Genomic DNA, 26,492 nt, shown 5'->3' with positions numbered 1-26,492 from the left:
CTTAACCGCTTGCACCATCAGACCGGCCCCTTGATTACTTTTCTAAAAGCCAGGTATCTTATGAAGAGAACAATCAGAAAGGAAAATGAGCAGTTTAAGATCATTAATTCCAATAGAGGGTTATCTAATTAGGGATATTTTGCTGCTAGGCAGTATGTACTGAAACAACCTCAGAAAAGACCAAGGCAGGTGTTTATAGGGTCATGTGCTAAACCACTAGGTTTAGTCAGGCCTGACTTTTCCAGGCTGAGTTAGAGGAGGCCAGGTGCATGATGGCCTCCTAGTTCACCCCATTTACCATGGAAGGAATTAGATAAGGAATCACGGAACCATTGGGGGGAGGGTTAGGTAATCCTTGGTGAAGGGTGAGTTTTCACCTGGAAGGCTGGGATATCAGCCTAGAAAACACATGGAGGTTAGTATTTTCAGTCTTCAGTTCAGGTAGGGCAAATGAGCAGAACAGAAGATCAGTTAGGATATCTGGTTAGAAAGTGTTCTCCAACGAGAATCCGAGTGGAAAGCTGAATTCTGGATCCTGCGGCAGCTGTGGTTATTCTTACTTGGTTTGCCTTGAAGAGTCTCAAGCACATACAGTATACACTCCTGTTCAGTCTAGGAGAGATTTTCTTCAGCTGACTTAGTTTAGTTTAGTTGAAATTCTTGTTGAGATATTCCAATCCCAAATAGCAGAGTGATTGAAAAAGAGATTTTGGTGCATAAGAATGGAATATAAGTTATAAGATATGGCAAGAAATAAACAAGTATTCAAAGGATCCTAGAAAACTTTATATGTAACATAAAGAGATTATTTGAATCATTGAAGGCTGTATTAACTATCAATAATCAATCATTTAAATGATTGAAAACATATGAGATTAACTAAAAGTAGAAAAAATCAGTTACAAAAGAATAATAGTATATCATGTAAACACAAAAACCATATTTCACTTATCAACTCTTGACCCCCCAAAATCAAATTTTTCAATCTTGAAAATGGCCACACACACATACCACACACAGCATGATGAAATAATGAAAAAAAAGTGAAAGTTTTCACTTACGGGGAATCCTTGATCTGCCGATAAGAATATGCATAACAAAATCATAAAGCATCAGGATTGGTTGTTGTACCCAATTGCTTGCAGAATCCAAAGGGGAAGGTGATTAGAGAGCCTTTTGAAATGTTTATCAGTGTTACTCAATTCTTGTGATACCATTTCTTTTCGAATTTCTCTTTCAGCTTAGGAGTAAAATCAGCCCTTCATACTAGTCAACCCACCGCCAGTCAAAAGGCCTACGATGGCTGCGTCTGTACAGAACATGTACAGGCTTTTTTTTTCTTGTCATTATTCCCTAAACAATACAGTATAACAACTATTTACATAGCATTTACATTGTATTAGGTATTATAAGTAATCTAGAGATGATTTAAAGTATATGGGAGGATGTGTGTAGGTTATATGCAAATACCTTGCCATTTTATATAAGGGACTTGAGCATCTGTGGGTTTTGGTATCTGTGGAAGTCCTGAAACCAATCCCCCACATATACCAAGGGACGCCTGTATCTCCTGCTCTGTAGAGAATGATTCTTGTTCAATGAAATTTGAGATTTTTTAACATAGGGAATAGCTTCTGAGAGTGGTAGCCTAGCCAGTGCCACTAAATGGCTAGAAGGGCTGTAGGAGAAGGAGTTTTAGCCTTCAGTATGGGCATGTGGTGTTTTCTCGATTTAATTCTATAGTTTGTAAAGTGCTTTGCAAAAGCAGCTTCTAGTACCACCCAAACCACATTGCGGCTCCAATCCCCTTCTATATAGATAGTTTGAAGCCACCGTTGTCTGACAGGATCATTTCTGAGTCACCTTTTATAATCCACATTGCTCTTCACACCACACAAAATGGGCTGGCCCCCAAACACTCATGTGCAGCCTGATGGATCACACCCTCACCCCTCACTGACCACTGTAACAAGTTGTTCATTATGATGTCATAATTTTTAAATGATGAACATTGAAAAATCTATTTGGAACAATCCATCCTTTGGACTTTTCCAGAGTTTGGATATTAATGATCAACTATATGCACAAATGTTAAATGTCCTTTCAGAACATAATGGCTAATGCCAATTGTGAATAGTCCAAGGAGAATTCATGAAGATAAATGAATTTGGGATAGGCTTATTTTGGAGGAGGAAAAGGGCATGCTTTTCCAGTAAGAAATACTAGACAATACTTGACCAGCAAGAGGACATTCTAGGCAAGAGAAAGGACAGTTGAAGATGGAGAAGGTAGTGGTTTTAAGAGCTCTGGAATCAGGCACAAAGAATAACTGAAGCCCAAGATAGGTAGAGAGATTTGAGTCAATCTTACTGTTTCACATAATTCTAATTTTTAGACTTAATTATATTCCACAGATTTAAAGAGTTTGCAGATGTAGTCTGAATTATTTGGAGATTTTTAGAAAGGTTGGAGTATGCCACAGAGATTCCAGAAAACTAGAAATGAGCAAGAGTCAACAATTTAACAAATATTTTTGAACACTATTATGTTATGTTATGCTAGGTTTACAATGATGAATAAGACATAGTCCTTGCCCTGAAGAAACTCAGAATTTAGGTGGGAGGAGGAAGGAAATGGAGAGCCTTTGTAGAGGAGGTAACCTTTCAGATGGACTTTTAGTGAGAAGTAAGATTTTGCTATGCTGGAGATGAGAAAGAGGAAAACTAACTTTCGCTGACCACAGACTACAAATATGATGACTCTGTAAGGGACCCAGGGAGGCTAGGTTTTTAGACTTTTACCCCACAAAAGAAAGTAATCTGTTCTCAACTTTCCAAAAAAGAAAACATATTTGGAAAGTGACAAGTTAATATTTTTGATATGAAACCCTAAGAAAAGAATCTGATAAAGGATTATTAAATAATGGTCGATAAGCAATTAGAAGAGAGTCAACATTGATTCATCTTAAACTAATTCCATTTACTTTTATGGTAGGGTTATACAAATTCATAGATCAAGTGAGCCCAATTTATTTAATAAAGTCTCTCAAAATATCCTTGAGGATATAAAGAGAAATTGAAGGTATATGAAACTACTTGGATTGAAGCCAATTGGAAAATACCCATAGCTGTTACCTCACAGGGTAGAGAGTAGGGGTGTCTTCAAAGAATGTTGTTCTGCCTTACTCAGTATCTTACAAATTTTTTGGATGAGGATATATTTGATATTTTCATTCATAGATAGCACAAAATTGCAAAATTCAAGATCCAGAATTATCTCAACAGATTGTAGCATTGGGATAAATACTAATCAAATGCAGTCATCAAATAAATGTGTGTGCGTGTTTCCCAAAGAAATTTCATAGCATGAGTAAAAGGCTGAAGCAAATATGGTATAACACTTCACATGCTATTTACTGGCAACACTTGCCAGATTCCAGTGTCCTCTGCTGTGATTAGGCTACATTTGAAAGAATATATTCAATCAGAGTGTCAGAGTGCCATATTTAAAAAAGAGTTTGATAAACAGTTGCATAAGACACAGTTGAGGGAACTAGAGATATTTAGTCTTAGGGAGCCTGCTAGTTTAATTCAGGGATATACGTAGGATTGACATAATCAAATATGTCTTTTAAAAACATTACTCTGTCTGCAAGGTGGAGAAAAATTGGAGGAGACAAGAGTAAATATGGGGAGACTAGTAAGGAGACAATGTGGTAACGCGGGTGAGAGGTAAAGGATATTTGGAGATGAGAGAAGTAGAGGTAAATTCAACAGGAATAGGATGGATTGCATATGCATTCATGGGACACAGAGTGAGGGAAAGGGATGAGGTTGTTTGGGGGAACATTAGGGTCAAGATGCCGGCAAGACGTTTTAGTGACAATTATCAATCGAACTCCTGGACATTCTAACCTGGTGCACAGAGAAATTGTGGTTGGAAATAACGACATGGGAGGGGTATCTGAATAGAGTGAATATCAACAGTGATGGACATTTATATGACCTTTTACAGTTCATGGACCACTTCAACACTCAGTAACTCAATTGGTATTTAGGATAACTCTTTGCAGCAAAGCAAGTCTTATTATGGCATTTTAAAGACACAAAAAACCAAAATTACTTTATGTAAGTTTGGTTAAAATTTCGCCACTAGTAAGTGATGGAACCAGGACTTGAAACCAGGTCATCTGATACCAAATGCTAAGATTTATGGGGTGTGATTTTTAACTACACTACAGTGCCTATCCAATGAGAATCAGAGCTGTAGAAGAGTTCCCCAAGGGGAAGAAATATGATGGCCATAGCTTGGGAGGTGCCTGTTTTAGGGACTGGAGAGAAAAGAGTCCAATAGAAGAAAAGGAGACAGAGCAATTAGTGAGAAAGTACCAGGAGAGTGTGTGACTCTAGAGACCTGGGAATGGCAGGAGGTGGAGAGCTTCCCTGATGAAGGAATGGTTAGCATTCTTAGGTGTTACCTAGAGCATCAGGATACTCAGTGCTGAGAACAGATCACTTGCTTGACCGCACGTTTGCCTTTTACTCATCGTTCACTCTCATTTCACATGTTTTGTCTTTAGCTCCTGAACTAGGTTATAAATTCCTTGAGGGCAAAGTCCATGTCTCATTTTCCTCCTAGTCTCTGTACTGCCTAATGCAGAGCCGTACACACAGACTAATAGGAAATGTGAAAGCTTTCTACACGCGGATGATTAATCATCGCTAGAATTTTTCCAAAGACACAGTCTCTAGTGCCAAGAGCACATTTGTTTAAAATGTGTGCTTAAATTTGAATGAATCTGCCTAAATGGTGCCATCTGTTCTTAGGCAGTTTCAGAAATGTTTTAATACAGTTTTACCTTTGAAAGGACAAACGTAGGAGCATGCCTGTGAGACAAAAAGACGTCCTTAAATAAACACAGAGCAGACACCGGCACATTCAATCACACTTAAGCAGCTACACATAAAGAATGTTTTCTGAGGTTTAAGGAAATTTTAGCTAAGAGGACACCAACTACTACTTCATGCAGAAAATATTTATGAGAAGTTACAAAATTGTAGGCATGGACTCCTGCAGCGTATTACTGCATTTTAATTACAGACTCCAGAAATGCAATTTAATTTGATGTAAATCTCACGTTCCTTTGAAATGGATACACTTTTCCAATATTCGCTAATGGTACACATTTTACTGTGATTTCAGTATATCAATTTAGAAGCTGAAGACAGCTGTTGGGAATAGTCTCTATGTTATTCGTTTATATCGATTGTGAATTTGACTTTCATTACAGTACTGTAGGATTTATTGTTGTGCGAATATAACAGTGAAATGAAACCCATGTTTAAGTTCTGCAAATAACTTACAGTCGCTTTCAAAACACCTCAACTTAGGTTCTAAATTTGAGCTTGCGGTTTTACATGCACAGTTATTTGCTGATCCACTTTAGCATGCAAAATCACACACTGGCTTGATCTGGGTATAGTTATTGTGGCAACAAGTAATGGGTCAAATTTTCAGCCTATTTAGCTCACTAGCTACATCATCACCAAAACTATGCCAGTATTTTGACATCTGTGTATTTTGGTAGTTGGTGTAAATCAACAATGGTGTATATCAAGAATTTATATTTACAGAAAGAATTTCTGGTTGAAACACCATCCAAATGTGTTACCCTATCCGAATACATGTGCATCCATATAGAAATTCTTTCATTGAATCGCATTTTGCAAAGGAGGAGATCTGAACACATTTACTCATATGAACATTCATTTGGAATATTTTTAGATAACTTTTATTTTTAGATATTTTTAGATATCAGAATTTGCTTCTGATAATTTTTAAATAAAAGATACAGGATATTACAGATAAAGTTGAAGTCCCTTGCTGCCCTTTGCTTGCATCCCTCACAAAGGCAGCCACTGTCATCAATTTGCTGTATCTTTCCAGTCCATATTTTTATACCTTTAATGACCTAATAAGTTATAGCACTATGAATGAATATTTTTAGGTAACATTGCTTTTTTAATTATCTAAGTTCTATGATAGTGTTTATATCCTTCTTTAACATGCTATTTCTCCTCAACATTTTAGAAATCTATCTACGTCAATCTATCCAAAAAGTGCTTCATTTTAACTTCTCTATAGTTTGAATTATCCCAGTATATTCATCTTTTCCATCACAGATGTTCATTTAAGTTGTACATCTTGCACCAATTTCTTGCTATCCCAAACAACATTGCAGTGAATGTCCATATGTGTGTGTGTGTGTCTCTCTTTCTCTCTGTCTGTACCTGTCCCAGATTTCACTCTAGGAAATAGACCTAGTAATCTAATGCTGGGTTCTGGGTTACGTGTATTTGCAACTTTACCACATATTGTCAAATTGCTCTCAGAAAATGTTCTTAATTTATATTCCCACCAGCAGTACATACAAGTTTCCATTTTCTTATATCCTTACAAACACTTGTTTTGTTAGACTTTATTTTTTAATTTTTGTCAGTCTGATGGATGTGAATGATAGTCCATTATTATGGCTCTAATTATTTGTCCTGATTATTTGTGAGTCTGAGCATTTTTTTCAAATACTTATTGACCATTTTCAGGTTTCTCTTTATGAGTTGCCTGTTCATATTCTTTGTCCATTTTTTTTCTGGGTTGTTTGTCTTTTTCTTATTGATTTGTGGGAGTTCTTTATTTCATATATTAATCTTTTGTCAGACATATGTATTACAAATATGGTCTCCCAGTCTTTGAACTTTATGGTGGGTTTTATCGCACAGAAGTTCTTTAATTTTGTATTGTTTGGTCAAATATTTTAAATCAGTTCATTTTTGTGTTTTATGTCTTATCATAAAATATCTATTACTACCCTGGGTTGACTATGATATGCTTTCATGTTTTCTTATATTAGTGTTGAAATTGTGTTATTTTATACATAAGTCTTTAATACAGTCTGGAATTTATTTGTGTATATAGTGTGAGGAAGCAATCTAAATTTATTTTTTTCAAGATGGGTAGCCAGTTATTCCAGCACCATTTATTAATTAGTCCACCCTCTCTCCTCTGTGGTGTGTTGTCACCTCTATCCTATTCAGAGTTCCTAAATGAGCACAACATGTTTTACTGATCTAGTTATCTGTTTCTGCACCAATACCACACTGTTTTAATTAGTATGGCATTACAATATACCTTGATACATAGCAGGACAATATACCTTGATACATAGCAGGACAAGTCCCCTTTCCTTGTTCTTCTTCGTAGAATTGTTTTTTATTTTTCAATATTTTCTCTTCCATCTGATTTTTAGAATCAATTTGTTTGTTCTGTTCCACAAACAAAACCTGTGGCAATTTTATTGCAATTGCATTGAATATATAGATTAACATATAGATTAATTTTGAGTTTTCCTATCTGTAAAATGGTTTATTAGTATCTAGGACACCATTTATTCAGGTTTTCTTTCTGTATCCTTTAATATTATTTTGTCATTTTCCCTACAAATTACACATCTTTTATTAGATTAATTCCTTATTATCTCATTGTCTTTTTCTTCTTCTTCTTTTTTTTTTTTTTGAGGAAGATTGGCCCTGCACTAACATCCGTTGCCAATCTTCCTCTTTTTCTTTTTTCTCCACAAAGCCCTGGTACATAGTTGTATATCCTAGTTGTAGAGTTGTAGCTCTTCTATGTGGGACACTTCCTCAGCATGGCTTGATAAGCAGTGAGCAGGTCTGTGCCCAGGATCCGAACCGGTGGACCCTGGGCCGTGAAAGCAGAACACATGAACTTAACCACTGCGCCACCGGGCCAGCCCCTATCTCATTGTCTTTGTTGCCACTATGAATAATGTTATATTTCCTGATTAATTGTTGCTGGGTTATTAGAACTTCCTTGATTTGGCATGTTGATCTTGCATCCAGCAACCTTGCTAAACTTTTTAGTTTTTAATTGTTTCTTTGTAGATGCTCTTGCATTTTCTATGTAAACCACCATATTTTCTGTACATAATGACATTTTAATCTCTCCTTTTCCTATCAATATGCCTTGTATTTCTTTTTCTTGTTTATTACATCGGCTGGAACCTCCTGTTCAGTGTTGGGTAGTAGTAGTGATGCTAAGCCTCCTTGTCTGTGGGTTGTGTTTACATTTGTGTAATGAATTCTCTCAATGCACCCATTGTCACCTCTTTTCCCGTGACATTCACATTAAGCATTTTTAGTCTGGCTAGCCAAGGTTAAGGTATGGATTGTGGTTATATAATGAAATAAAGTTACCATATTGGTAAGAGGACCCAAGCTTTACCTCATTTGAACTGTTTTCTCACTTTCTGAATCAACCCATCCACATCTGTTAACGGTCATTTAAAAGGTAATACATTAAAAATAACTCACTTTAAGGGTCTCAGCTCCAAGTGTTTTTGCTCCGTTTGACAGCGTTGGCTTCATGGGAAATGTCTTATCATTAGAAATGTAAATTTAAATTTGTTGATATTCTTCAAAAATTCTTGTTTTTCACATTATTTTTGTTTTGCGATTTTCTTTTTTATAGACTCCTATGAACCAAGCTTCAACTCGTTCCCACTGCATTTTCACTATTCACTTATCGAGCAAAGAACCAGGATCTGCAACTGTTCGACATGCCAAACTTCATTTGGTTGACCTGGCTGGTTCAGAGCGCGTTGCAAAGACTGGAGTAGGGGGCCAACTTCTAACAGAGGCCAAGTATATCAACTTGTCACTGCATTACTTAGAGCAGGTAAAATGGGCAGAATGGGATGTAACTATACCTACCATTTGTTGCCCATGTACTTTACATTAGGCATTCTACTAGCAGTTTTGTTGTGTTGTGTTTCTTTTCTTCTTTTATTGTGGTAAAATATACATAACATAAACTTTACCATTTTAATCAGTTTTAAGTGTACAATTCAGTGGCATTGAGTACATTTTCATTGTTGTGCAACCGTCACCACCATCCGTTTCCAGAACTCTTGCATAATCCCAAACAGAAACTCTGTACCCAATAAACAACAACTCCCCATTTCCCTATGGTCCCATCACCTGGTAACCTCTATTCTACTTTCTGTCTCTATGAATTTGCCTATTCTACGTACTCATGTAAGTGAAATCATATAATATTTGTCCTTTTCTGTCTGGCTTATTTTACTTAGCATAATGTTTTCAAGGTCCATCTATGTTGTAGCATGTGTCAGAATTTCATTTCTTTTTAAGGCTAAATAATATTCCATTGTATGTATATACTAATTTTGTTTATCCATTCATCCATTGATGGATACTTGGGTTGTTTCTACCTTTTGGCTATTGTGAATAATAATGCAATGAACATGGGTGTAGCTACTAGTATGTTGTATACACCATTGCATTTAAACCTCACAACAGCTCTAGACTACAGGTGTTCATTATTGTCCCCATCTTATAGATTTTAAAACTCAGATCTTCCTGAGGCCTTCCAAAGATTACCAGCTAGTGGTGAGATGAGGATTTGAATCTAGAATTGCTTGGCTCCAAAGTCTTTGCTTTTTTTCACTATATTGTATTGTTTTATCGTAAAATTTGTAGTGGGTGTGAATATAGATTATAAATGCCCTCTCAGGGCCTATTTTTTCAGGCTAGTAGATTGGCTATGGGAACATAATTTAGAGATGACCAGTATCTTTACGGCTTCTGGTGACTTCATCTAGTAATTTTGACCTTGTAATGTTTTGCTTTGCCTTAGCTTCCCCTCGCTACCCTACCCCAAGTTTACTACAACCTACCCTAGTATGTGCTCTATTTTTAATTTCTGAATTTGACTCCAAGGGCAGAGAAAACTCATCTGAATTTAGCTAAATAAATCTTCCAGAAAAATTCTCAACCTTAAAATGAGTGGACTGAATTAGATGATTTCTCAAGTTCCTTTCAGCACTGTGAGTATGTGCTGTGAGTTGAATGTTAAAGATGGCAACTGCTTCCAAATTCTAAAAACATGATCAAAAACTGAAGTGGAGAAATACAGAGAATATTGGCAAGCCAGAAAGACTTGTTAATGAATATTAGAGGCTAAAAGACTTGAGAAAAAAAAAACAACAAACCTTTTTTTAACTGCCTAATGAACCCTTTTGAGACTGATGTTGTCTTGATGTTAAGTGCTTTCTAATGGTCAAGTTGGCTGAAAAAGCAGATTGAGAGAAACCTAAGGGAGCTTTCTCTGAACAAGGCGTACACAGTTAGGCCCTAACCAAATAAATCCCAGTAACACAGCGCCCAGCGATGAAGGCCTGCATGGTGTTCAGATCATCTTAGTGTTTCTGACAAGAGTCAACATTCCTGAGCTCTTTCTTGCTCAAATATTACATACTACTTTTGTGTGTGTGTGTGTGTGAGGAAGATTAGCCCTTAGCTAACATCTGTTGCCAATCCTCCTTTTTTTTGCTGAGGAAGATTGGCCATGGGCTAACATCCATGCCCATCTTCCTCTATTTTATATGGGACGCCGCCACAGCATGGCTTGATAAGTGGTGCATATGTCCGCGACCGGGATCTGAACCTGCGAACCCCAGGCTGCCTGCCGAAGCGGAGCATGCAAACTTAACCACTATTCCACCAGGCCAGCCCCTACGTAGTACTTTTATTTAAGAGAGATTTTTACTTAATAGGATACTTATAAAACATTGATATGAAAACATAATGGACTGTATTCAAAGTGCTTTACTTTAAAGAAATATACCTACTTGTGTCAGATGGTAGCACTGTTTGCTTTAATTCCCATTGTTCGCACAAGATTATATTCATCAGTTGAATCAAAATTTCCACCGATTGTAATCACTCAAGATAAACATTCTGCCCCCAATCTTTTCTTTTTCTTCATTCTACACAACCTTTGCAAGCTGCTACTTGTCATTAAAACTGTTCCTCTCCCCACTATGTTTCTCTTCAAAATCCTTAGATCAGCCTCATGTGAGTAGTCTTGGTGGCTATGTGGCATTTGATTTTCTATATAATTAGTTTATTATTACTATTTATTTAACAAATATTTATAAGGAACTATAATGTGCTGAAGACTGTGCTAGGCACTGGAGCATAGTGCTGAGCAAAATAGAAACAGTCCTTGCTCCAAAGGTCTCATGGTCTGGTGTAGGGAGACAAGCACTGAATAAGTAATCATTAAGAACCTGGCTGTAATCCAGGTGACAGCTGTGCAGAGAAAGTCTGAGGGGTGAGGAGAGCTTGTACTGGGGGGTCAGACTTAGACTGAGGTGGGGAGACTTAATGAAGGTTCTCTCGGGGCTGATATAAAGCAGAGACCTGAAGAATGAGTAGGAGTGAGCCAGGCAAGGATGGGGTAGAGCATGTTAGCCAGTGGGAACTGTGAGCCTGTCAGCCCTTAGCGCCAGCCAGGGGAATCGACTCACCCAGGGTCGCAGTGACATTCACATGTCATTGACCTCTGGCTCTCTGAACGTAATTTATCTGTTTCCTATTCACCCACTGCTTCACTCCAGTTGTTATCTATTTACACTGATAGACAAGTGTCTTCACGGAGGTTACAGCATGAGATAATGGAGAGAGGAGGGGACGAGGAGGAGAAGATTAGCATAAGAGCAAAGAAGAGCATGATATGGAAACTGCAGTTTGTGGACGTGGGTATGTGAGGTTGAGTAAGTCTAGGAGTAGCTGCTACAAAGAAAGTAGGAGAGTAGTAGAGAAATTTTGGAATTTCGCACAGAAAAAGATGAGTGAGAGAGAACCAAAGAATACATGGCAATAAGAATAAAAAGAGTGGGCAGATACTGTTAATGAAATAACAGAATTCAAGGACTTTTATAAACAAATTTTCTTCATGTAGTACTTTATTATGGGGCTAATCAGACCGGAAGTGTAACACAATTTAGTTTAATTAGCTTCATTCATTCATTCATTCAACAAATTGTGATTGAGTATCCACTGGGTGCTATGAATTATGTTAGGCACTGGGGCTAAATATATGATTAAGAAATAGTCTGTGCTGTCATGTTATGCAGTGAAAGAGCAAAGCATTTAAATAAGTGCTTCCAACACAATAAGATAAATGCTGTACGTAATAGAAATTCATGTAAGTGTCAGTAATTAATTACATTCTCCCTGTCTCAGTTTCAACATATGAGATGGAGATGGACTAGAAAATAGTTTGGTAGCCTTTCTTATGGTAATTGACCCACACTGGTTACAGAAATTCCCTGTAGAATTGTAACTGCCCTTCTGGCCATAATTGTGAGACCTTACACCTGCTCAACGTATAGCCTTTCTGAGTTGAATGCACCTTATTGTGCTCACAAGAAAATAACTTTCTGTTTGCCAGAGTTTTGTTGGTTTTGGAGTTCTCCTCGTGTGTGTAGTACTTTTTCCAAAAAGTCTCCTCAAAAACATTTTAAGCCACAATAACAGGGTACATCTCAACCCCAGAAATCGAGTCCATGGAGGAAAGGGAAGGGGATGTGCATACTTGTTCTAACCGTTTGCCTCACCAAGTGCTCCTGGTGTGACCAGCAGTTGCTATCAGCCCAAACATCAAATGAGAAACCACTTGGAATGGAGTGTTTGCTCTCTACTTCTACGGACACGAGAATTGGGGTCACCTTCAGCTAGTGTCCAACATGAGTGGGACTTTCAGAGTTTCAGTTTCCACTTGGCTTCCACTGAATGGTTGTGTTCAGGAGAAAAAACTGATGGTGCCAGTGTCCATTGTAACCACTCCAAATCTTTGTCAGTTTTCAGAAGTCAATTTTCCATGCACTTCTGAGCTCTTTAAAAGAAAATCTCTTTAATTCATTGTATAGTAAGCCAAATTGTTGATTTCAGGCATAGTTTCTAGGTACTTGGAGATAATAAATATAATATGAGGTTCCACTGTTTGTCGCTTAAAGAATGCTTTCAGGAACATTCTTGTATTTATACATGAAATCCAAAGTGAAAGTAAACATTTAAAAAACAAATCCAAGTTGTAAGACCACCTCCTTAACCTGCGCCATTCAGACCGTTTGGTTCCTGCCCAGTTTAGGGAGCCCAAAGCAGCCCACAAAGAATAATCTACCTCTGCCTCTCTCCCAAGTATACCAGCCATTTCTGGGTCACTCTAAAGATTTGTATCTGCTCCAAGGGGTCTGGGCTTATTGTATTCCTAAACGCCTTTAGAGCTGAGAAGACACCTGCTCAGGGTCTTCTTCTAAAGAAATGGCCTAGGACTGGGTTTATATGGCTAAAACGCGTCTCAAAGGGATCATAGAGAACAGCCTAAAGACCCCTCCACAGCACTGAGTGCTCTTTGTTTTACTGAAAACTATCCCAGAAACAATCTATATTTATCTTTAAAACATTTCTGGGAGATAGACAAGCATTCAAGTCCCACTTTTGCAGGTGAGAAAACTGAGGCTAATAAATTTCAGAGATTGGCCTAAGGTCACGCAGGTCGGGGAGCTGGATTCTGACTCTCGGTCCTGGGTTCTTTCTTCTATCATGCACTGCCTTCACTTTCCCCATTTTTAAAGACCATATTTTCTAATCCATAATCTCATTTGAATTTTAATTCTTTAACAAATTTAGAACTCTTTCTGGAAAGGACAGTGGGATTGCCTCTACAACATTCGTTCCAAGGGGCAGCAGCCAGAAGCCCATCATAGTTCCAGGAGTAGACCCTACCTGGTCTAAGCCAGTTGGAGCCTGTCTTTCTCCTGGCTACAGTGATTGGTTCAGAGATGAGCCCATGACCCAAGTTGGTCCTTAGCAAAACTCAGGACTTTTGTTTAATGATTAGAGATGAAAGGCCCTTTCTCATCTCAGTTATGAATAAGGAAGCATGTAACATCAAGGCACTTGGCAGCCATCCTAGGGCCTTAAGGAGAGGCAGACTTCTACCACATGGAAGATAGAGCAGAGATATGGGCAAAAACTAAGTCCTTGGTGGTAGCACTGACCTTTTGGGTCATTTTGAACCTAAAGCCTTTCCTGTTACAGTTACATGAGCCAATAAATTTCCCTATGATTAAAGCCAGTTTGGGTTATTTTTTCTGTTACTGCAACCAAAAGCAAGTTAACTAGCATACCATTTAATTTAATATCAACAGGAAGTTTAATAAACATATTCTCCTTTATGTCATCTAAGTTGTCAATAAAGCTGTTGAATAGAAGAGATATCGATATTGTTTCCTAGAGCAGGAAAACAAAATAGTGACATTTGTTTTATGAAAGAACTTCAAAGTACTTAGAAAATTATGAGATATTTAATTGATGGTTCATAAGCAATAATGCCACTCTCTCTGCACATTTGTCAAACCAACCCCAGTTTGGTCTGGTATTTGGTATTTGGGCCTACCTTGCCTGTTGCAGACATTCCCTTTGTCTTCTTGGCTCTCAGGGTCTGGAGCTCTGCTCAGCACCCCATACTACCACCTTGCCACTCAACCTTGCATCTGCCATATTGCCCACTCCATTCCCAATTACTTAATTGGAAACTTAATTAAAACTTAATTCCCTCAAATCTCATTCCATACTAATGACCATCGCACTGCTTTCCTAGGTGAAACTAATTAATCTACTACTTCATTTGTTCATTCATTTAACAAAAATGTGTTGAGCACATGTTGTATTAGTCAGATTTCTTAGTTGCAGACTGGAAAATCCACTTTAGCTAATTTAAGCAGCATAGAGTTTATTAAACATAAAGAGTATCAAGAAAAGTTAGAAAATTGGGCTTCGATACTACCCAGCTGGGAGCAGAGCAACCAGGAGACACATCTAACCACACCACTGAACTGCTCTGCAAAACTCTACTGTTATCCCTACTTGACACTTAGAACGTTAAGTCCTAGATTCTAGAAACTTCCCTGGTGGCTGCCTCAAAAGTACCAGATGCCTTTGCCGCCACATTCACCTACGAATCTGATCTTCATTATGGCCATCACCCCTCACTACTCACCTCCAAATCCCATGCAGGGATGTCTGCTTGATGGAGCTAGGTCTCCTGCAAAACGTGAGTGGTGAGAGACACTAGGAAATGTAGTTTTATAAGAAGTTAAACTTGAATGGGGTTTGTCATGAAAGCTGAGTGAGACAACTTAGTTTCTGCCACATGTACTGGGTTTTGGGCACCGTTCTAGGCAGCGGGATAGAGCTATGAACAAGAGAAACAAAGTCCTTGGCCTTGAGGAGCAGAGAGTCTAGTGGGGAAGCAGATAACAAATCAATAAAATGTCAAATACTGATAAGTACCAGAAGAAAAATAAAATAGAGTAACAGCTTGGAGATAGGTGTGTTACTTTTCGTAGGGGGTTCAGGGAAAGCCCTTGTAAGGAGAAAAAATTTGAGCAAAGATTTGAATGATGAGAAGCAGGAAGCTGGGGCAAGAGAATTCTAGGCAAAAAGAACCATCAGTTCAAAGGCTGTGATGTGGGGATAAGCTTGGTATGATGCAGCAACAGCAAGGCCAGCGTAGGCAATGAAAGCACGACAGGAGATGAGGTCAAATGGGCAGACAGGGACCAGATTACACAGGAGTTGGGTCATTATACTAAATGTTTTGGGAACCTACTGAAAAGTTGTTAGCAGGGGAGTGACTTGGTATAACTTTCATTTTATGAACATTTTATGAACAGAGCAACTTCCTCTGGTTGCTATGTGGAGAGTAGACCATGGGAGGGCAAAAGGAGAAGCAAGGAGACTGATTCAAGGCCTTATGCAGTTGTCCAAGGTAGGGGCGATGGAGGCTTGAACTGGAGTGGTGACAGAAGGGGTGGGAAGAAGTGATCCATTCTGGGTATGTTTGGTAGGTAAAACTAATAGAAACTGCTGGTGGATTGGATGATTGTGATGAAAAATCAAGAATGATGCCTAGGGTTTTGGACTGAGCCACTAGGTGGATGGTGATGCTGTTAATAATGGTGGGTAAAGCCTGGGAAAGAATTCAGTTTGGAGGTAGAAGGGAGAGAAAGTCAAGAACAGACATCCAGGTGGAAATGTAGAGTTGCCACAGGAATAGAAGCCCAAGGAAAAGGTTGAGGCTGATGATATAAACTGGGGAGACATCAGGATATAGATGTATTTAAAACCAAGGAATTGGATGAGATTACATAGGGAGAGAGTGTAGATAAGGACAAGGACGAAGAGGATCAAGGACTGAGCCCTGGAGCACTCCAATATTTCTAATTTGGGAAGAAGAAAAGGAAGCATTCATTAACTAGTTTTTGAAGAAAGATGAAAATCAGCAAAGTGTGGTGTCATGATTACCAAGTGAATAAAGTGTATCCTAAAAGAGGCAATGGGTACCTGTACTGAATGCTTACTTAACTCAGAAATCTACTAAGATGGCAATCGATGCTTTTGATTCCATGAGGGTTGCGGATGACCTTGGAAAGAGCCATCTTAGTTTAGTACTGTAGTGCACATGCAGGATGAGAATGATCCAGGTGGAAGAGAGAAATTGATGAGAAGAGAGAGGGGTTAATTATAAGAGCAAAGTAGATGAGAGGAGAAGAGGGAGAGGATGGAGTGTTGGCCTTAGACAGGAGCAGGACGGTAACAGGAGGAAGGGTAGAATGTTCGAGGGGTTTAGTGATGAGGCATGAGATAGTTCTGGTCAGGCTGCTTGCATCTAGTAGATGGGTGTGTGGCCATCAGCTCGGACTGAAGGCAGGGAGAGGAGACTGGATAGAGGTTTTAAACAAAAGGATAGGGTGTAAAGGCCTCATTTCAGAGAATGGAAAAGTGATATTTGAAAGAAATATTATAGGATTTCTGGTTTTTAGTAAAATCTGTGGATATGAGTTTAAAGCAAGACCAGTGGTATAGTTGTATGCTTTTGCTCAAAAGGGCCTTCAGAAAATAGTGCTCCTATCTTGTTTTGTAAACTAAAGTGGTAGAAGAAGTTTTGATGATGAGAATTACACACCTTGTTGGAGGGAAGACTAGAACAATGGCGGGTGTTGGCAGAGGTATTTTCAGGACCCAGGGCCTCGTGATGCCCCTGAAGTCACATCTGTGGGTGACATTCCTGATGCTTTGCAAGGACATCCTAGCACTAGATTAATCTTCCCAGGAAAACCCTGAACCCCTGGTGGCTCCCTTTGGGGACAACCCTACAGCAGCCTTTCATCCATCTACCATCCCTCTATCTAGTACCTTCCTTAAGTACCTAAGACACTCATGAGGAGTAAGATGAGCAAGCCTTAGGTGAACCAGAGTAAACTTCCCCTATCACTTACAATAATAGAAAACATGTATACAGCACTTATTATGCGCTAGGTACTATGCCCCAAAGTAATTTGCACATTTTAACTCTTTTAATCCCCCCAACTACCTATGAGGTAGGTACTATTTTTTTCCTATTTTACAGATGAGGAGACTGAGGCAGAGATGTTGAGTGGCATGCCCTAGTAAGGCTAGAATTTGGGCCTGGACACTGTGGCACCAAATCTGGGGTCTCCACCACTAACCCCTATACTGCATTTCCTTGTTGTTATTTACTGTTCTGCCTCTTCTACCTTGAAGATGGGGCATACAGACCACTTTTGGTAGGATTTTAAAAATCTGGCATGATTTACTCTTGAATTTTTATATGAATTTTCCAGTGGCTGCAAACAGAGTCATAATGTATCCAATTCTGTACAAGTTATATCATCTGTCCAAAACTTAGAGGGTTCATCATGGTATGTTTTTGCTACATTTACTTCATTCCATCTTCACCATTATTGTACTGAATATTGTTAAGATATTTTATTCTGAGCTCAAGTTTTGAGTGTCACCCTGCGTTTAGTTATTATTTCCTTTTGTATTTTTATTACAGTTGCAGCTCAGTTGTTTGTCAGATGTGCCTTTTCTGCTAAGCTAATGCCATTATTTTTCTACTTTACCACAGGTTATCATTGCCCTTTCAGAAAAACACCGTTCGCACATTCCCTACAGGAACTCCATGATGACCAGTGTCCTAAGGGACAGCTTGGGAGGGAACTGCATGACGACCATGATTGCAACACTCTCTTTAGAGAAAAGGAATATCTATGTATGTTGGTTCTTCTTTCTGGAGATCTCAGTTTGAGTTTTTATTGCTAGTTTGTGAGATGGTTGAGGGCCCTGGGTGGGTTTCCATCTTTTCAGCTGGGTTAGGGTATGCCTTCAGAGGTAGATACCCTACAGAGTTCACAGCTTTGGGTTATTTACCAACGTTATAATTATCCCATTGGAGAACTGACTTCACGTAACACAGGATGGTTTGAAGAAGCCTCCTATACAAACTTTAGAGGGCCTGCTATGGGTTTCCTTGGCTTTTCCTGCTTGGTTTTGCTCTTTATTACTAGGGTACCTTGGAGATATCTCCAAGATGTGTTCCTAGACATGTCACTGGGCGCAGCACCCAGGGTACTTTGGCAGGGAATGGCTGCCAGATAGCTTTCTTGGGTTGCTTTAGAGCCAGCTGATGTTTTGTGCATTTCAGATTAATGTTTGGGATCCAGACTTTCTCCAAAAGAGGAAAATAGGAAGCAGCAGGGTGCCTGTCAAAATAAGGCCAAGCCCCAAGTGCATTGTAAAATGCCTTGAAAAGCTTCTCTTTTTGGTCTGTTATAAATATTTATTTTGTAGTCTTTCACATTTGTGGATTTTGGTACCTGCCATGATTATGATTTGTATATGTGGTTCTGGTTTAACAGATTAATAGTTGAAAACATGTATCAGTTGCCACTTAGGGTCTCAGGATCTCCCATACTTTTAGCATTGGTCATTTCATTAAGCCCAAACAAAATTTTAATAAAAAATAATGTTCTAGAGCAAAGCTTCTTCATTTGAATGTGTGTTTTATACGCATCACTCTTTAGGTATGCATCTTTTTCCTGTGAACAAAAATTAAGTTTTGTCTCTCTATGCCATAACATTTTAAGGAGTTACTTTACTTTCTTAGGAGTCTATATCTACCTGCAGATTTGCACAACGAGTGGCACTCATAAAGAATGAAGCTGTTCTTAATGAAGAAGTTGATCCCAGATTGGTAAGCAACTTTTAACTGACAATGTTTAAAGACAAATCAAAGTATATCAAATATTAGCTAAAATTTGGGGGGAACTTACTCGTTTCAGGCAATGTTCTAAGTGCTGGAAACATATTAACTAATTAAATGCTCACAATGACCTTATGAGTAGATGCCGTCTCTATCTCCATCTTATAGATGACAAAACTGAGGCACAGAAATGTTAACTAGCTTGCTCAGAGTCCCAGTGCTAACAAGTGGCAGAGCCAGGATTCAGACATGGACAGTCGCTCAGGGCCTGTGTTCTATCTGCAGTCCCCGTGCCCTCACTGCTAAGATGGGCAGTGAGTCCTGAGGATGCATACGGCAGAATCCTACACGGTTCTACCTCTATGTAGGTCATAGCCTTTCAAAGAGCAGCAGTTTAACTTTCTAGAGGCACTAATAATAGACCATCTTTTATAAAAGCTTATAGAGAAAAAGAAGTCCGGTTATTAAATAGAACCATATTTTACAAACCTGTCCTGGTACTTATTCTAGAGATTTTCTTTTTTTTTTTGCTGAAGAAGATTCACCCAGAGCTAACATCTGTTGCCGATCTTCCTCTTTTTTGTTTATGTGAGCTGCCACCACAGAATGGCCACTGACAGAAGAGTGGTGTAGTTCTGCGCCTGGGAACTGGACCTGGGCCACCAAAGCAGAGTGCACCAAACTTTAACCACCAGGCCGTCGGGGCTGGCCCTCTAGAGATTTTTAAAAAATAATAATTGGTATGATCCGTGGAAAAATGACCAAGCTTCTAATTTTATAACAATGAATTCTGCTTTGTCAAAGTGCTTTTTTAAAGCATAAATATTTGCAGGTTATATGATTTAGCTACTCATTAAAATGCAGATATTTTTTCTTTTCTCTATTCTGTTAGTCTTTTATAAATGAAATGTGATTTGGAATCAACTCATGCCAATACTGAAAATGTTGAAATAAAATATTTCAATATTTTAAAATTCTAAAATTAAGATTATATTACTTTTCAAATCACTCAGCTTTTTTTAATTTATCTAGATAATAAGCTGGTGTAAACTTAGTAGTATGCATTATAAAAAAGATGTGAAATCTTACCAACAGTGCTTCATTTACAAATTTCTCAAATTCCAAAAAAAAAAAAATCTCAAATTCACTGTTATCCATATTAATCACTTCCTCTTGATTGTTGGCCCATCCTCTCCTGAAATCATTCTATTGAAGAGTAGAGGAAAAGGAGGAAAAAAGAATAATGGGGCTGTTTTATCCTGCTTGCCTCAGGGAGTTTGAGCTCCCCTGATGGAATTCTCTTCTGGAGAAACCAATGGGTGAGGCAGATCTATTTCCAGAACAGGCCCTGGTCAGATACCAGCATCACACAGTTCCCCCACTGAAGAAAGGAGACTGCGGAATTCAAATGCATGAGTCAAGTGGAATTGAGCTCCTAGGATGAATTCTTCTGCTGTCCCTACCCTGCTAGCAGCCCTGTAACATTACTGCACAGAATGAGGAAGACAGTAAGGCAATTAGCTTGAAGACAAAAATTAGTTCATAATTGAAAGAAAATAAACATATTAGGCATTGGAGGGTTTTTCCTTTAAATTTGGCTAAAGAGACTTTTCTTTGAAGGAACTTGAGGAATTTGAAGAAAGGTCAACGTTATCATGTGTTTGATGTAGATCAGTGAGAGAATTAAAGAAATCAGGCGTCAAAAGCTAATAGCTGATGATTGAACAAATGTTAAAGTCTTCCCATTGCAGAATAATCCAGTAATTGACAAGTGTTGTCTCCTGGTCTCTTTTATAATTGCTTCTAAAAACTGACATTACTGTTTATTATTTTACATGCAGAGCTTTTCTGAAGCACGAGTGACAATTGAAAATTTGTCCTCAGAACCACCCACAACACAACTTGGATGGGATTTCCTATATCTCACTCTCAAAATTTCAGGGCAAATATGGAGCCAGCCCTGTAAGATCAGGATCACAAAGGGTGTGACTTGCTTTCTTTACAAGTGTTGGTACCTCAGAGAGACAAGGTGATAACAGAACTGTCAACAGGCCAGTCTGTGGTGACTGGGTGGGCATCGGCCAAAATCTTCTAAGAATGGCTCTTATCTCAAAGTTTCTGCAGTAACTTGGTGGGAGATATGACTGTAATAATCTCAAAATCATGAAAAGTTGGCTTAGTTCTGAGATTTCTGTTCAATAAGACAGAAGATAATTTGGTTGTTAGATTTGACTTTGAAAGCCTTAGTACAAATAGAAAATATGGCATCAATATTAATTTAGTAGAGGGAAGATACAAATGAATGACCCAGTTTCTGTCTAAGGATTTTCATTCTGCATAGCTTGATGATTCTAAGAATGTTTTTGAAAACAAGTAAACAACCAAAACCTACTCAATCCTGTGCATTTAAATGAAATTCTAGGAGCACTGACACATTTAAAATACTCAGTATCATGTTCTTTGGAACTTCTGGTCCTGTTGATGTGGTACAGGTAATCTGAAACGCACCTATACAAAATTTAACAAGCACCTTTTGAAATATATGTCTGAGGTTGAAGGAAGTAAGGGAATTCTCCAGGGCCTAGAAACAAAGCTGAGCCTGCAGTTGTCCTAGAGTGGAGGGGTGAAGGGGGTTGCAACAAAGGCGTGTAAGTCACAGACCTGGCACCTTGGGAGGTGGATGATGAACCTCAGACATCCTCTCCCCTCCTCAACATAAAACCAGTAAAAGAGTGAACCAGAAAGGAAAAATAAAATCTGTCCACTGGCATAGGGAGATGCTGGGAAGCTTGTCTGCCCAGTGGACTCTAGGTAGAACAAAATGTGGTTTCTCTAAAACTTTGAAATCCTAAGGCTCACATGGGTTTGCAGTTCAAATTTACACCACTCCCTTGGTCTAGTAACCCCTAAGCCAAATTAGAAGACGAACAATAAAGTAAATCTACAAAAGTAGGAAAACAGAAATTAAAAAGTATAAAAATGAGTGAAAACAAAAGCCAGTGAAGAGAAACAACAAAACCTGAAGTTGATTTTTAACAGATTAATAAAAGGAAAAAAATCTCTGGAAAGATTAAGGAAGAAAAGAATAAAAAAAAAGGCACAAACTGATACAATAATATAGGTACAGTAGATATTTTAAAATAATAATAACATGCTTTGAATGACTTTATGGCAATAACTTTGAAAACTTAAACAAAATGGACAATTTCCTAGAAAAACATAACACTGAAACTAAGGCAAGAAGAATTTTAAAACATTAATATGTCTACAACTAATAAATAAATTGACTCAATAATAACAAAGCTACCAAAAGGAGAGAGAGAAAAGAAAAGAAAAGAAAGAGGGAGGCAGGGACAGAGGAACAGAGGGAGGAACAGAAGGAAGGAGGAAGAGAGAGAAAGAAAGGAAGGAAAGAAGGAAGGAAGGAGACAGGGAGAGAAAGGAGAGAAGGAAGGAAAGAAGGAAGAAATGAAGGACCAGACTCCATGTTTTTGTTTTGGTTTGGTTTTTTGTGAGGAAGATCGGCCCTGAGCTAACATCCCTTGCCAATCCTCCTCCTTTTGCTGAGGAAGACTGGCCCTGGGCTAACATCCATGCCCATCTTCCTCCACTTTACATGGGACGCCACCACAGCATGGCTTCACAAGCAGTGCCTCAGTCCACCCTGGGATCTGAACCTGAGAACCCTGGGCCACTGAAGCAGAGTGCACGAACTTAACCACTACGCCACTGGACAGGCCCCTCAATGTTTTTTTTTTTTTTAATTTACCAAATACTGAAGGAAGAATAAAAGTTGGATTCAGCCTGCTAATTTTTGTTTTAGGAATTTTGCATTATGATCATATGATCATTAATATGATATGTGGTATCATGACTAGTTCGGTTTACTTCAGGAATTTAAGGATAATCTATCATTAGAAAACATACTAATGTATAGTAAAAGAAAAAAAGCCACGGGAAAAATAAACACCAAATTCAGGGTAATGGTAATGCGGAATTCATTTAGGGAAGGCTCTACAGGGGTGAGGGCTTCAAAAGGGTCTGTAACGTTTGATTTCTTAAGCTAAGAGGTAGGTACGTTGGTGTTCACTTAAGCTAAGTAGTGGGTACAAAGTATTCTTTATACTTTTTTTATATCTGAAGTAGTTCATACTAAAAAAAAATCACATGAATTAAGGTGATTCATTACATTTACAGTTTAAAAGACAAAAATTATATGATTACATCACTAGATGCAGAAAAAGTATTTGATAACATTAAACATTCATCCATAGTTTGAAAAGACTCATCAAACTATGAATATAAGTGAACATCCTTAAAGTGATTAAGGGTATCAACGCAAAACTACAGCAAACATTTTAAAAGGGAAATGCTAGAAGGAATAAGACAAGAATGTCTTAAGCACTGTACTTGGAAGTCCTTGCCAGGACAGAGACAATTTTTTTGGAAGGTATGAGGATTTGAAAAGAAGAAAAACATCTGCCATTACTTAGAATTTGATTGCTTATATAGAATATCCAAGAATATTTAATGATAAACAGAACCAAAACAATGTTCAGAAAGTTATTTGGTACATAATCCATATATAAAAATGAATTGCCTTCCTATACATCAAAAGCCAACAATTAGAAAATGCAATTTTACAAAAATTCCGTTTATAATAGTAATAAAAACTTTAAAATTCTAGGAACAAAATCTAATTAAAGACATATAAGATATTTATAGAGGAAATTATAAATCTTTATTGAAAAGAATCAGTGGAAAGCCATACCATGTTCATGGATGTGATGATTCAATGTCATTAATTTGATGTCTTACCAAATTAACCTTTTAATCAAATTTATTTCCAGTTAAAATTTGAGAAGGGTCTTTGGTAGAATTTTACAAGCTGGGTCTAAAATTTACATGAAAGAGCAAAGGACCAAGAATAGCCAAGTCTATTTTGGAAAAAAACAAGATGAAGGGGGCTTGTTCTATCTAGATGCCAAAATTTCTTAAAATATGGTAATTAAAACAGTGTAGTATTGCCATACATATAGTCAAGTAGACAAATATGTTTAACCAATAGCCCAGAAAAAGACACATTTATATGTGGAAACGTGTTTGAATTATAATAGCAAATCTTGCAAGGTTAGCTGTATAAAAAATAAATTAAAATTAGATCTATATCTCATACTTTATACAAAATAAAATCAACCTGAATGTGAAAAGCAAAGCTTTAAAACTTTTATAAGAACATATAGGAAAACATTACTATGGTTTTAGGTAAAATAGATTTTTTTTTTAAGACACAAAAATACAACTCATAACAGAAGTTGATAATGAAATTATATTGAAATGTAAAACTTTCATTTAACAGAAAGAACACCACAAAGTGAAAAACATGACATATTTTGGGAGAAAATCTGTGCATTGCATAAAACTAACAAAGAATTCACGTCTAGAATATATAAAGAAGCCTGAAAATCAATAAGGAAAAGAAAAACAGTTCAACTGAAACATGGGCAAGAATGTAAATAAATAATTCACAGAAGAGGAAACCCAAACAGCCAATATACGTATACCAAGATGATCAACCTCACCAATAATCCTGAAAATGCAAATTAGAACAAACTGAGATACCGCTTTACACCTACCAGATTGGCAAAATTAAAGTGCCTGTCAATACTACATACAGAGTGACAAAAATGTGGGGAAACAGGAACTTATATATATAGCTGATGAAAATGTAAATTTATACAGCTCCTCTGAAGAGCAATTTAGCAATAAATAGTAAAAGGGAGATGCACATACTCTACAATCATGCAATTCTTATTTTTTTTTTTTAATGTAAGGAAGATCAGCCCTGAGGTAACATCCGTGCTAATCCCCCTCTTTTTGCTGAGGAAGACCGGTTCTGAGCTAACATCTATTGCCAATCCTTCTCCTTTTTTTTCTCTAAAGCCCCAGTAGATAGTTGTATGTCATAGTTGCACATCCTTCTAGTTGGTGTGTGTGGGATGCCGTCTCAGCATGGCCAGAGAAGCAGTGCGTAGGTGCGCACCCAGGATCCGAACCCGGGCCACCAGTAGCGGAGTGTGTGCACTTAACCGCTAAGCCACAGCGCCGGCCCCCAACCATGCAATTCTATTGTAAATGCACACTGTAAAGAAACTCTCACACATGTGCCCAGAGATTTATAATGTCCACAGCAGCACTGTTTGTAATAGCAAAAGTAAAAATCCTAAATGTCCATCAACAGGAGACCTAAACAAACTGTGATATATTCCTTTACTGAAATACTATATATCCATGAAAATTAATGAACTAGAGCCACATGAAGCAATATAAATAACCTCAAAAACATAACGTGGGGAAAAAAACCAAGTTGCAATTACATGCAGTACAGTAACATTTGCGTAAAGTTTAAGGCATGCAAAATGATACTGTACAATATTTACAGTTACATCCATACATGTGGAGAGAATGTATGAAAACATGCAGGGAAATGCTACCCACTAAATGCAGTATTGTGTTCCCCCCAGGAAGGACAGAGGGGAATAGGAATAAGAGGCCCCAGTTACATCAGTAATGTTTCATTTGTTAAAAAAAATTCTAGAACTATTTTGAGAAAATATTAAGATTTAACAAAGCTAGGTGGTAGGTACAGGAGTGCCTTTTATATCATTCTCTATACATTTTTGTATCCTTAAAATAGTTCATAATTTCAAAAGATGCATGTTCTCTGTCACCAAGTTTCCCTTAATGAGTTGACATTTGCTCTCCTGCCTTACCATTTGTAGATGATTATACGCCTACAAAAGGAAATCCAGGAACTGAAGGATGAACTGGCCATTGTCACTGGGGAGCAGAGGACAGAGGCACTCACAGAAGCAGAGCGACTTCAGTAAGCCAGCAGACTTTTTTTCTTTTCCTTTAACAATGAAAGTGTGTGTTAACTTCTTTGTTGGCCCTAATGTTATGAATCCACCTCAAAGCATGAAGGTCTCCTGGGACAGCGTGAAATTGCATTTAGGCGCCAGTTAAGAGTGGCGGCTTTCCACGAAAAGCTGGATAAGGCTGGCAGTGTTTTTGCCGCCTCAGCTTTGAGGAAGTAAAGAACAGAGCATAGAGGGGATGGGAATATCCTTCTCATGCCAGCTGAAGAAAAGGGATTGTATAATAGTCATGCAATTTTAAAACATATACACCAAACACTCTTGAGCTGTAGGTCTCAGATCTGAAAGGAATTCAAGAAACGTCCTTTGTGTTAAACAGCATCTTGCTGCAAGCACCAATTTATCCCATGCCAAAGTAAGCTCTCTCTAATAAATAGATGGCCCGTATATTACAGTTCAAACACTCGAAATGGGAATGAAAGCAGGTATTCAGAGCTTTATAGAAGTGCGGCATCTTTGAGAGCCTTTAGATTTGCAGCCATATGGCGTATCAGTGGCTCAATGTGGCTCTCATTCTCTCTCTGAACATGAGCCACAGTG

The 26,492-nt window shown here is 38.0% G+C and overlaps 1 protein-coding gene across 1 annotated transcript in view; it reads left to right on the top strand.

Moving 5' to 3' along the window:
* KIF6 (kinesin family member 6) overlaps positions 1–26,492 on the top strand; it is a 376,398-nt gene that overhangs the window by 134,488 nt on the left and 215,418 nt on the right. The window contains 4 exon segments of the mRNA XM_014782562.2: positions 8,548–8,754; positions 17,881–18,024; positions 18,919–19,005; positions 25,797–25,900. Coding sequence (XP_014638048.2) covers positions 8,548–8,754; positions 17,881–18,024; positions 18,919–19,005; positions 25,797–25,900 — 542 coding nt within the window.

The sequence above is a fragment of the Ceratotherium simum genome, chromosome 13 (genome assembly GCF_057802395.1).
Source record: "Ceratotherium simum simum isolate JZ-2026a chromosome 13, ASM5780239v1, whole genome shotgun sequence".
Taxonomy (NCBI): Eukaryota; Metazoa; Chordata; class Mammalia; order Perissodactyla; family Rhinocerotidae; genus Ceratotherium; species Ceratotherium simum.
The sequence above is the reverse complement of the archived record's forward strand: the minus strand, read 5'-3'. Positions and strand labels throughout refer to the sequence as shown.